The 11,710-nt window shown below is 63.6% G+C and overlaps 2 protein-coding genes across 4 annotated transcripts; one reads left to right on the plus strand and one right to left on the minus strand.

Annotated features, from left to right (window-relative positions):
- The first annotated feature begins 673 nt into the window (after positions 1–673).
- On the plus strand, positions 674–5,934 carry TALDO1 (transaldolase 1). Of its 2 annotated transcripts, none has more exons than XM_075545151.1 (8): positions 674–832; positions 3,654–3,777; positions 4,358–4,465; positions 4,633–4,764; positions 4,841–5,016; positions 5,101–5,298; positions 5,372–5,517; positions 5,757–5,934. In XM_075545151.1, the coding sequence occupies exons 1-8, from the start codon at positions 736–738 to the stop codon at positions 5,787–5,789; spliced, it is 1,014 nt and encodes a 337-aa protein (XP_075401266.1). In that variant the 5' UTR covers positions 674–735; the 3' UTR covers positions 5,790–5,934. The 2 variants fall into 2 exon arrangements, with proteins under 2 accessions (XP_075401266.1, XP_075401267.1); XM_075545152.1 differs by having other exon boundaries at positions 5,661–5,795.
- Positions 5,935–6,578: 644 nt separating this feature from the next.
- GATD1 (glutamine amidotransferase class 1 domain containing 1) lies at positions 6,579–11,111 on the minus strand. 2 transcript variants are annotated; one of them, XM_075545153.1, is made up of 7 exons: positions 11,017–11,111; positions 9,652–9,728; positions 9,144–9,249; positions 8,886–8,993; positions 7,985–8,079; positions 7,569–7,662; positions 6,579–7,442 (listed from the first exon to the last, which is right to left on the minus strand). In XM_075545153.1, exons 1-7 carry the CDS (start codon positions 11,078–11,080, stop codon positions 7,324–7,326), a joined length of 663 nt encoding a protein of 220 aa, XP_075401268.1. In that variant the 5' UTR covers positions 11,081–11,111; the 3' UTR covers positions 6,579–7,323. The 2 variants fall into 2 exon arrangements, with proteins under 2 accessions (XP_075401268.1, XP_075401269.1); XM_075545154.1 differs by lacking the exon at positions 8,886–8,993.
- Positions 11,112–11,710: the final 599 nt, after the last annotated feature.

Here is an 11,710-nt window from a genome sequence, read left to right on the forward strand (position 1 = left end):
GCCTGGCGAGGCCGGAGGGGCGGGGCTGCGCAGCCTGGCGAGGCCGGAGGGGCGGGGCCTCTCCGCCTGGCGAGGCCGGAGGGGCGGGGCTGCGCAGCCTGGCGAGGCCGGAGGGGCGGGGCCTCTCCGCCTGGCGAGGCCGGAGGGGCGGGGCCTCTCCGCCTGGCGAGGCCGGAGGGGCGGGGCTGCGCAGCCTGGTGAAGCAGAGAGCGGCAGGCGGGGCACAGCGGCAGGGTGAGGCCAGGGTGGAGGGCTGCGCTCCCGGGGCGGGGCTGCGTGGCCCAGTGAGGCCTGGGGGGTGGGGCTTCTCAGCTTAGTGAAGGCTAGCGGACCGAGCTACATGGCCTGAGGAGGCGTGCAGGGGCGGGGCTGCACCACAGGGTTCAGCTGGAGGGCGGGGCTGTGCAGGCTTGTGGGGGACCAGGGCACGGGTCTTCTGACTGGTGAGGGATGGGGGCGGGACTGCGTGGCCTGATAAGGGGTTCAGGGGCGGGGTTGCGCCCTTAGGGCGGGGCTTTTAGGCCTGCTGAGCCCTGGCGAGGCGGGGCTGCTCGGCGTGGTACGGGTTGGGGGCGGGGCTTCGACCTCCGGAAGCTGCGGCGTCCTGCGGCCTCGGCCCTCCCCGCCGCTCTCCGATTGGCTGGCACTGCGGGGGCGGGCTACGAAAGGAGGCCGCGCGGGGCATTGTGGGAGTTCGGCTGCTCGATTTTGCTCCCGCCACCGCTCGGCTTCGCCATGTCCAGTACTCCGGTGAAGCGTCAGAGGATGGAGTCCGTGCTAGACCAGCTCAAGCAGTACACCACCGTGGTGGCCGACACGGGCGACTTCAATGGTGAGACAGGGCGCGGGGTCGGACTGCACGCGGAGCCCCGAGCCCGCACTTGGGGTCAGAGGCCGGGGGCCAGGGGTCGGGGCCTGGGATCGGTCCGGGAGCGCGTGGCGCCGCATTCCGGAGCCGGACGGCGGGCACTGGGCTTGGGGCGCTCCGGACCCAGCCCATCTCTCTGGGCGCCTGCGGGGCCGAAGGGCGGCGGACGGGGCGGGGCGGGGCGCGGCGCCGAGTCCAGCCCGCCACCTTCCGTCCGGGCGGTCCTTCCGAGCGAACCTAGCGCGCTGCAGGTCCGGGCAGGATGAGACTCTTAACAGGTGGCGGTGCCTCCGTCGCCGCGCGGTGGTTACATCGGTCAGTGTCGCCCGATCGGAGGAAAATGCCCGAAACAAACGTGTGCATTTGTGCAGTCTCGCCGTGCACTGTTCAGCGACACTGCCCGGCACCACGGCTGCGCTCATTTCCCATCACCCTTAACCGAAGCTCAAGCCCTAACCACTGCCCTGAAGGGGTTCCGTCAACAGAGGCAAGTTAGAGCTGCGCCCTGGCGTCTGGGAGACGCCGACAGGGGCGGTTAGATCGGGACCCAAACCCGGACCCCCACTCCGTGCGCGGGAACTGGTCGCGCCTCGCGTTGCCCGGTGGTCGTGGCCCTTTGTGGCTGCATCCAGATGGACACAAGGGCACCACTGTCCTGAGCACTGTTTCCCCGGGGCTGGCATCCCACGTGCGGTGGACTAAACCCAAACTCACTGCCGTGGAGTTGACGCTGACTCCCAGCCACCCTATAGGGCAGGGTAGGACTGCCCTGGTGTTTGTTTCCGAGCCTGTCACTGTCGGCATTGGCTTGATGGCAGTGAGAGAACTGTAGACAGGAGCAGACAGCCTCACCTTTCCCTGGAGGAGTAGCTGGTGGGTTCCAACTGCTGACCTTGGGGTTAACAGACCAGGTTGTCACCCTCTGGTCCACCAGGGCACCTTCCAGAGGGCTTGGAAAACAGAGAAGTCTGTCATCCTTGACGTGGGACCGTGGCATTAGCTGCCCCAGCCTCGTCAGGCAACAGGTGGGGGTGTGGGAGCTCCCGGGACACTGGGGGCAGTGCCCTGTGGGCACCATGCCACAGGGGTGAGAGGTGTGGTGCTGTGGACTACTTCCTCCTTTTTCTGCTTTCTCATGGTGACTTGAGGAAACCGCTAATTCCTCTTTGGTAATCAAATAAGAGGGCTGTTTACCTAGCCGAAGACAATGAATAAGCATATTTGGCAGAGAGACTGTCATAGGCGGAGGCAGCCAGCTGGGGCTGAGAGCAGCCAGTCTTGCTAATCTCCCACAGGCATCAGAGCGGTCTTGACAGAGCACGCCACAAGCCCCCCAGGCAAAAGCTACCGCGGTGCCTGGGGCACAGACCCTCTTGCCAGGAGCAGGGAAGTGGGCACACACATTCCTGCCTGATGACTTATGTCCTGGCAGAGCCCTTGTCTGTGTGCGTTCTCAGAGCCCTGGGCTGCTTGGTGGGGTCGGTGCCCCTGAGAGAGTGTCCCGTCTGACAGCAAAGGAGCCCCACCAGGACCACCACTTGGGCCTGCTTCCCTCCTGATGAGAGGCTGCTAGGCCCAGGTGCTAGCTTAATTCTTATTAACGAGTATGTCAACAAGCTCATCTTATTAACAAGTATGTCAACAAGCTTGTACTCTCATAGACAGTGTATCTTTAGACTTCTCATGTAGCTCTATTTCTTTTGGGGGGCCTGCCCCATTGTCCAAGTGAGGGGGGTCACAGAACACCCCAGAAACTGGTCATTCTCCTGGGAACAATGCTGTGGAGTCGAGACAGAGACAGGCCTAGCCCTGCACTAGCCACACACAGCAGCGTACCCCTCAACCCTAACCCCAGCCCTATTTGCGAAAGGGTCTGGATCCGAAACCCTGTTGGCTGACCCTGCAGTCAGCAGCCCCCACATCAACCCAAGCCACAGTCGTCTGGCTGTGGCAAAGGCTGAGGGGTACCTGTGCACAGCAGGCTGGCGCACGGCAGGTGGTAGCTGAGTGCCAGGACAGGTGTGCACCTGTCAACACACCAGACTGGTGTGTTTTAGCCTGCTCCTTTGAAGTCATGACAAGCTCATGGGAAGTTGGGGACTAGTACCTCCCAACCCCAGGACCCCATCACCAGCTCCTCTGTGGTGGCACCGTCGGTGGCTAGTGTGGAGACCAGGGCCTTCGTCGACGCTACTATGAACAGACCCTGGGCCGGGATGAGTCCTCACCACGGGGGATCCACAGAGTTCCTGACACTTGTCCTCAAGACCACCCAGTGGAGACCAGCAATCACCACAGACACCTCTGGGGCTGCCTGGAGTCGCACCCACCCCACCCTGCCCTCTGACACCACCCACACCCATTCTACCTGCTTTGCTCCCTGACACACACACCCAACACACCCTGCCCTGCTCCCAGCACCCACCAATCAGTCATCCAGCCAGGCAGCCCTGCCATCAAAGCATGCTTTGAAAATAGTAATTTTGTGTAGTACACTTAGGGGACCAGCTGGCCCCCAGGTGATCTGGCATGTCCTATGTGCCGGAGACAGTGTTGGTCACTTGGTCACTGGTGCCAGGCTGGCGAGCCCCAGGTGGCACTTGGCCGTCTCTGAAGTCGCAGTTGTTTGGAGAGAAGAAAACAGCCACCTGGGAATGTCCCTGCTGTGGCCAAGCTGACCCTTAGCCATAGGCAAGAGATTGTGGGGGTGCTGTGCCGAGGTGATTTGTGGGCCCCTACCCCACCCCTGCTCACTTGTTCTGCCTCCATGTCTCCCTCCCCACAGCCATTGAGGAGTACAAGCCTCAGGATGCTACCACCAACCCCTCCCTGATCCTGGCAGCAGCCCAGATGCCTGCCTACCAGGGCCTGGTGGAGGAGGCCATGGCCTACGGCAAGAAGCTGGGCGGGTGAGTGGCAGCCTTGCCCTGAGGGAGAGGAGCCTTGGCCTTCAGCCAGGAGCTGCTCCACACTGCCCCCAGTGGGCCTGCACCAGGCGGTGGTCAGGGTCACCCTGTACATCACCCTAAATGCCACGCCCTACATAGAGCCCCAACAGGCCCCGACCCATCCACTCATGGTAGCAGCCTCGACAAACCACCCAAACCCCCAGCAGTCCAGCCGGGTCTGTGCACACCACCCTGAAGGGTAGAGTAGGACATCCCTGCCCCCTACGGGCTCCCGCTGGCCTTATGGTGAGCAGCCCAGCGATCAGTCACTGCGTTGGCACAGGGCTAGTGAGGCCTAGCACAGCCATCACCAGACCCCATGCCTCTAGAAGGTTCCTGGGAGCCTTCTTCCCATAGCTTTGTCCTTGGGTCCTCCTGTGCCAGTGACAGGCAGTCGGTGGGGCCCTCGCCCTCCCTGCACCCCTCCTCCTCCATCCTGCGGGGTGGGGGAAGGCTAGGAGAGCAGTGCAGGTGGGTGCGGGGCATGGGGGACAGGGTGCCCACAGCCCCTCGAGGCTGACACTGCCGCCCTGGATGTTAGGACAAAGGAGGAGCAGATCACAAATGCCATCGACAAGCTGTTCGTGCTGTTTGGAGCTGAAATCCTGAAGAAGATCCCTGGGCGTGTCTCGACGGAAGTGGATGCCAGGTGTGGGGTCCTCCCGCTGCACTGGGGAGCTCTCTGGGTGGGGGGCTGCCTGGGTGCAGGGTTATTGGGAGTGTGCTCCCCAGGTGCACTGCAGCCGCTGAGCTCTGGGCAGCAGTCAGGGAGGGCAGCACCCGGGGTGCTGCCCCTGACAGGCCCGTCCCGGCTAGGCTTTCCTTTGACAAGGACGCCATGGTGGCGCGGGCCCTGCGTCTCATGGAACTCTACAAGGAAGCAGGCATTGGCAAGGAGCGGGTCCTCATAAAGCTCGCGTCCACGTGGGAGGGCATCCAGGCTGGCAAGTAAGTGTCCCCAGGGGCCCTGGGGAGGCGGCAGTCCCCTACCCCAGTCCATCCCTGATGCTACCCATCCCCGCAGGGAGCTGGAGGAGCGGCATGGCGTCCATTGCAACCTGACGCTGCTCTTCTCCTTCGCCCAGGCCGTGGCCTGCGCCGAGGCCGGAGTCACGCTCATCTCCCCCTTCGTGGGCCGCATCCTAGACTGGCACGTGGCCAACACGAGCCAGAAGTCCTATGAGCCGCTGGAAGACCCTGGTGCGCCTGTCCCCGGGGGACCTCGCAGGGGGGGACCAAGGAGAAGCCAAGGGCCTGGCTGATTGTGTTCCACCCACCCGGCAGGGGTGAGGAGCGTCACCAAGATCTACAACTACTACAAGAAGTTCGGCTACAAGACCATCGTGATGGGCGCCTCCTTCCGCAACACGGGTGAGGTCAAGGCGCTGGCCGGCTGTGACTTCCTCACCATCTCGCCCAAGCTGCTCGGCGAGCTGCTCAAGGACACCAGCAAGCTGGCACCCACGCTCTCAGCCAAGGCTGGTGAGCCCCCCCCGAGGCGCGGGGGGCAGGCAGGGCGGGAGTGGGGCAGAGAGTGAGGCCTGTGTGCCCCCAGCCCAGACCAGTGACCTGGAGAAGGTGCACCTGGACGAGAAGGCCTTCCGCTGGCTGCACAACGAGGACCAGATGGCCGTGGAGAAGCTCTCAGATGGCATCCGCAAGTTCGCTGCTGATGCCAGGAAGCTGGAGTGCGTGCTCACGGTGCGTGCCCGCGTGTGTGCCCTGGTCTGCCTGCGTCTGCATGTCTTCCCCCATGTCTGCACGTTCAGCTTGCATGCATACGCCTGCGCGCGCGTGTGTATGTGTGTCTCTCTCCGGCCCTCACGCCACCTCTCTCCTTACAGGAGCGCATGTTCAGCGCTGAGAACGGGAAGTAGGCCGCGCGCGCGCGTGTGTGTGCGCGTGTGTCTCTCCGGCCCTCACGCCATCTCTCCTTACAGGAGCGCATGTTCAGCACTGAGAACGGGAAGTAGGCCACGCTGGGCGCTGGCGCAGACCCGCAGGGTTGAAGACCCGTGGATGAACCTTGCATTTTCTACTAATTGGAATGGGGACAGATCATAGATTTCTGGTTTTTATGCAAAATTTTGCCTGGTGCAATTAAAGTTGCCACTTTACTGTGCTGTGTCTGTTCTATGCAAACACCTCCCCGCGCCAAACACAGGGGTGAAGGCTAGGGCTGGGAGGGGGCAGGGAAGCGTCCACGTGGAAATAGCCCAATGAACTTGTGACACACCAAGATGGAGAGTGGGTGGAGCGTCACAGGTCCTGACCATCTTGCCTAAGCTCTTCTCCACAGGCAAGGTGGCTGGACACCCAGGCCAAGCTGGGATGGCCCTGTCCAGCTCTGGCCACTAGGTGGCAGCCTCCGCCCAAGAGGACACATCCCAGGTTGAGCTGTGAGCGGGTGATGAGGAGCCAGAGTCTAGCCCCAGCTTGGGGGGGCTCCACAGGCAGCATCTCCTGGCCTTCCGTGTTCCCACCCTGGAAACAGATGTGGCCAACCAACAAACCCAACCCTTCAGGTGCACCCTACACCATCTCCCTCCACTTGGAAAATAAATGAACGCGGGCAGAGACCCTGCAGGACAGGGTGGCCCCTGGGTTTCTGGGGCTGTCGCTGGGCTCAAACTGCTGACCTTGTGGGTCCCTGCTCCAACGGCGGCACCTTGGCTTCCCATGCACAGCACAGTGGTCTGAGTGCCTCCTCCCCCGGGAGGGACCAGCTGCCCCTGCTGTGAGCACGAAAGCATGGGGGACACTTGTGGCATATGGGGATGCTGCCCACAACATGGTGGCACGGAGGCCTTTATTCCTCTTGGCTGGATAGAGGGGTGTTTCTCAATCAGCCCTGGGGAACAGCTGTCAACTGCCCCCAGCGCCTTCAGACTCCAGCTGCTGCTGCCCCACAGGGCCTCAGGAAGAGACCAGGCAGCCCTTGGCCCCCAGAAGCAGGGCTGCGGAGACTGGGTCAGCACTGCTCACCCTGAGATGTGACCTTTTCTGAGTACGGCCTGTCACCATGGTGGTGACCTGGCATGGAACTAGCCAGAGCACGCAGAGGAGAGAGGCCGGGGCTCCCTGGCCAGGCAGGTCTGAGCTAATGGCGCATGGGCAGCGAGAGGAAGGACAGAACGTAGGGCTGGGTGGGGACAGGCTTCTCTGGAGGGGACCACCAGCTGGCCCCATGCCTTCCACCGTGGTTAGTCTGGAGGGTGCTGTGGCCCAACAGCAGTGCCCATGGGTCAGTCCCCCACATCGCCCCCACCATCCACTCTGAACCAGAACGAAGGACCTCGGCAGGCAGCCGGAACTGAGGGTGGCCCCTCACTATTGCCGCGAGGGCATGTCCCAATGACCAGGTGCACAGTCATGCTGGTCTCCACAGCTCTGGCTGGCTCCCATCACACTGACTGGCCTTGGTGGGTGCCCGTCAGTCCTTGACTTTCCTTTGAGCAAGGAGGCCTCAGCCTGGAGCGGGGCTCCTGGGGGGGGGGGCGCAGCCCCTCACTTGCGGCTGCTGCAGAGGAAGAGCAGGTTCTGTACCGCCACCACGGTGGAGTTGACATTCTGGCCGGTGACCAAGTGACGGTCCAGCACCACATGTACGGCGCCCGGTTCGCTGGCTGTGGGTCATGGGCAAAGGTCAAGCAGGTAGCCCCCAGGACTGTCTGCAGCCACCCGCCCTGCCAACTCCAAGTGCCAATGGGAGGGTCAGTGCTTACGACCACGAGCTGGGGCTGTGGGCTTACCGCTGAAGCTGGCACCTGAGTCCTTGGCGAAGTCCTCCACGATCAGGGGCAGGCGGGCAAAGCCAGGTGCACGGACCAGCTCGTACACTGAGGGCTGTGGGGTGGGCACTGCTGCTGCACCTGCCCAGTGGGCAACCCACCTGGACAACTGACAGCTGCACAGCCCCAAGCACCCTGCCCACAACCCACGAGGCCTCTACAGCCCTCTACAGCCCTCTACCCATACACCACGTGGTCGTCACAGCACTTCCCACCCATACCACGTGACCCACCACAGCCCCTCCCACCCACACCCCATGGCGGGCCCAGTCCTTAGAGGCTGTGACCCAGCAGAGGGGACAGTCAGAGTCGATGGTGAGGGCGTCCCAGACCCCACCGCGCCCGCTGCCCACCCACCATGGGTTCAATGGGCTCACCCCAGTCATGCTGTAATTCTGGAACGCCCACGCGCCGTCCTCGCTGGTGGCGCAGCACAGGGCAGCCACGCCGTGGCCCACAGCACAGATGGGCTCTGAAGGGGTCACAGGGCTCAGGGCTGACCTGCCAGCTGCCCCAGATGTCCCCCCGCAGCCTCCCAGCCCTGCACCGTCCTCAGGAACACCCCCCTCACCCCGACCTGGCCAGCCAGAAAGGTGCCTGCAACGTCGCCTCCACAGGCTGTCCTCTCACGTGTTGGCACCAAGGAGTCATGAGGGTCACAGCCCCACAGGGCCACGCTGGTAGGTGCAGCAAGGAGCACCCCGCCCTCAGACCACGGCACAGACACTGTCTCTACACTCAGGGCACTCCCGTGGTGAGAGGCACACTGCCTCCTGCCTCCAGGGGGCTCTGAGCCCGGAGCTGCCCCTGGCGCCCACCATGGACACACGCTGCCTGCTCCATCACCCGCCCTCACATCCTCCAGGGGTGCCGCCTCAGGCCAAGCCCCAGGGCTGGGACAACACTAGCCTGTCCTGCTCTGTGGTTATCAGGAGGCCCTGCTCAGGGAAAGGGGTTCTCCTGGGAGCAGCGTCCGGAGACGTGCCAAGTCCCCACACAGCGGCCCCTCGCTGGCCTCTCTGACACTGGCCCTGACCCAAACCAAAGACTGCAATCCCACAGCAACCAGGCTAGGCACAATCAGAGGGTACAGCGCTGAGGGGGGTCACATGCTTACATGGGGTGGCACAGGAGCGAGGGTGAAAGAGGGTGACCGGCTCAACCATGCCCCATGTAGCTGGGGACCAACCCCCATGAAATGACCCACCACCCCTGAGTCCCACAATTACCACCCTGACCCCAGATACCCACTTCTCCCCACATCCCCGGTTCACTCACTGCTCTCGGAGCGGAAATGCTGCAGGATACGGGCCAGGGACCCGCTGCTGGCCAGGTCAGCCAGGGCCCCTGGGCAGCTGGGGATGAGGAGGGCATGGTACCGGGCCCCTGGGAGACACACAGGGCAGCCACCTTCAGGGCCTTCAGGCTGGATGACCTGACCCCAAGTCATCCTTCCAGCTGCCCTGAGTGGCCATACCTGGCCTCCCCCAGAGTGAGTAGAGGTGATTTGGGGGGGGAGGGGGGTAGACAACTCACCGTCGATAGACTCAAGCTTGGCAGGGCTGGCGTAGGACCGGAGGCGGAAGTCCTGGACCCAGCGGGCACTGCTCTCGTCCATGTCCACAAAGTCCATGGCCCTCCCCTGTGGACACAGACACAAAGCCCCTAGAGCAGCAGTTCTCAACCTGTGGGCCACGACCACTTTGGGGGTTGAACGACCCCTTCGCAGGAGTCGCCCGATTCATAACAGGAGCAAAATGACAGTGATGACGTAGCAACGAAAATCATTTTGTGGTTGGGGGTCACCACCCCATGAGGAACTGTATTCAAGGGTCTCAGCATGAGGAAGGCTGAGAACCACTGCCCTAGGCTGACTACCTCGGAGGGGCCCTGTCCCCTGGGCCAGCATGTTGCCAGGGGTATCCATAGGTGCTGACCACAGCAAAAGGTTGGCCCTGCCATGGGCTGGGTCAGAATTGGGGAGTCCCAGACCACACGAGGGGCAGCAGCGTGGGGCTGGCTACAGTGGTGGCCCCCAACTTACCCCTGGGGTGGCAACCTGCAAATTGAAGGCTGCACTGGCCAGCGAGAAACAGTGGAGGAAAGATGAGGCGGACACACCTGTAAAAGGACAAGGGCGGCCGTGGCACTGAGCTCCATACTCCACCCTGACCCCCACCCACCCACAAGGCCTGCTCCAGAGGCCCCTGAGGCCCAGGAAGCAGGGGCAGTGACTGGTAGCAGGAGGTCAAGGCTTGAAGGCTGTGGGATGTCACAGAAGCAGGAGGACCCTTGGGATACCACCCAGCTCGCCCCACACCTCACGCCATGAGAGGTCTTTTGGAATGGACCCCCTGGTTCCGGCCAGCCCTTACTTCTGTCCCTAACTCCCTGACCATCAACTGGGAACCGGGGGTGGGTGGAGATGAGCTGTAAGTGCCCATCTGGAGCAAACCCATGTCAGCGGGGGGTGTGACCTGGGTCACCCCCTCTCAGTGATGGGGACAACTAAGACTCCCTCTCTTCAAAGAGGAGACCCTTCATTCTGTCCTGCCCCAGGGACTTCCTATCCATCTGTCCTAACCACCCTGCCATCTGGGCTCTGGAAGGTACTCCCAGAGCCTCTGGAAGGTCAGGACTCCTTCCATGGTGGGTGCAGCGTCCAGCCCATGTGGGGGCTTGTTCACAGCAGGGTCATATCCCCGACATCCCCACCCCTGGACCCAGCACTCTCACTCGGACTGCCAACCTTCCTTCAGTCCCATCTCCAGGAGATCTCTGCAGTACCCGATCTCCAGGGCTCTGCTGGGACTCTCTGGTGCCAGTGGGGAGCTGAGGTAGCGCCCCCTCCACCCTAGAAGGGGTTGTGTGTGGTGCGTGTGTGTGTGGTGCAACAGTGCATACACTGTAAACCCCTGCCCACCCAGGTCCCCACTTCCTAGTGACAGCCTGGCCAAGACTTGGCCTCCTGGTCTACCACCCAAGGGGTGCACGGCCCGGACGCACTCCACCAGAAGCAGCTGCCCCAGCTTGACACCCGGACGCCCACCCTCCTGGGCGCACCCACCCTGACACTGTCCCCGATGTGGTTCGGGTCAGGGCCAGGCTCCCCGCACAGAGGTGGACGCGGCCAGCACTGGCCCTGGGGGTATCATCCGAGGCCGAATGGCAACCCCGGCTGCTGGCTGCGCCCCCAACCCCGAGCCTCGAGCTGCGGTCAACTGTCCCCGCGACCGCCCAGGAGCGGGTGGTCCTCCCAAGCAGGTCCCCGAGACGGGCCGGCAGCGCCCACGCCCGCGCCCCGCGAGGACCCAGAGAGGTCCCCGGCCCGTGGAGTGTCAGCCGAGTCAGGCCCCGCCCCGGGCGAAGCGCGGCCACCGCCGGCCCCACGTCCGAGCCCAAGCCTCACCTTCGGCCGCGCCGCTGGCCACCACCAAGCAGGCGGGCCGGCTCGGGAGCCGCTCGGACGCCATGGCTCGGGGCGCGGGGCTGGGCAGGGCGGCGGGCGTGCGCGTGCGCGGGGCGGAGTGGCTCGGCGGCGCGTGCGCGTGCGCGACGTGCGCGGGACGGGGCAGGGCACGCGTGGCCCGGGCGCGCGCGCGACCGGGTGGACCCGGGTCACGTGGCGCTCGGTCGTGAGCTGCTCAGAGCGCATGCGCATCCCTCCCGCTGCGCCGACCTCTGCCTGCGCCTTGGCGGCTCCGAGGCCAGTTGGGGTCCAGGTCCGCGTTCGCTGTGCTTCCCACGACACCATCGGCCTGTGAGCAGACGGCCACGGTGCAGGGACACAGGGACGCCTCCCAGGGCGGATGTCTCAGGCCCCTGTCCCTGCCCTTAGGTTCAACCTGGAATTGCTACTCCTTTCCGTGGCGTGGCGGTTACACGGTGGGCTGCTACTGCAAGGTCCGCAGTTGGAAACCAACAGGTGCTCCGTGGGAGAAAGATGAGGCTTTCTGCTCCCACGAAGAGGCAGTTCTGCACTATGAGTGTGTTGTTTGGGTTTGGCCCTGGAAGCATGCACTCCCAAAGTCCCTCTGCGTGTTAGTGGCTTCAGGGAACTTTCTCTTCAGCCTCCCTGTGACAATAAGTGGTGTCTCTCAGAC

Source organism: Tenrec ecaudatus, chromosome 4 (genome assembly GCF_050624435.1).
Source record: "Tenrec ecaudatus isolate mTenEca1 chromosome 4, mTenEca1.hap1, whole genome shotgun sequence".
In the NCBI taxonomy this organism is placed as follows: domain Eukaryota; kingdom Metazoa; phylum Chordata; class Mammalia; order Afrosoricida; family Tenrecidae; genus Tenrec; species Tenrec ecaudatus.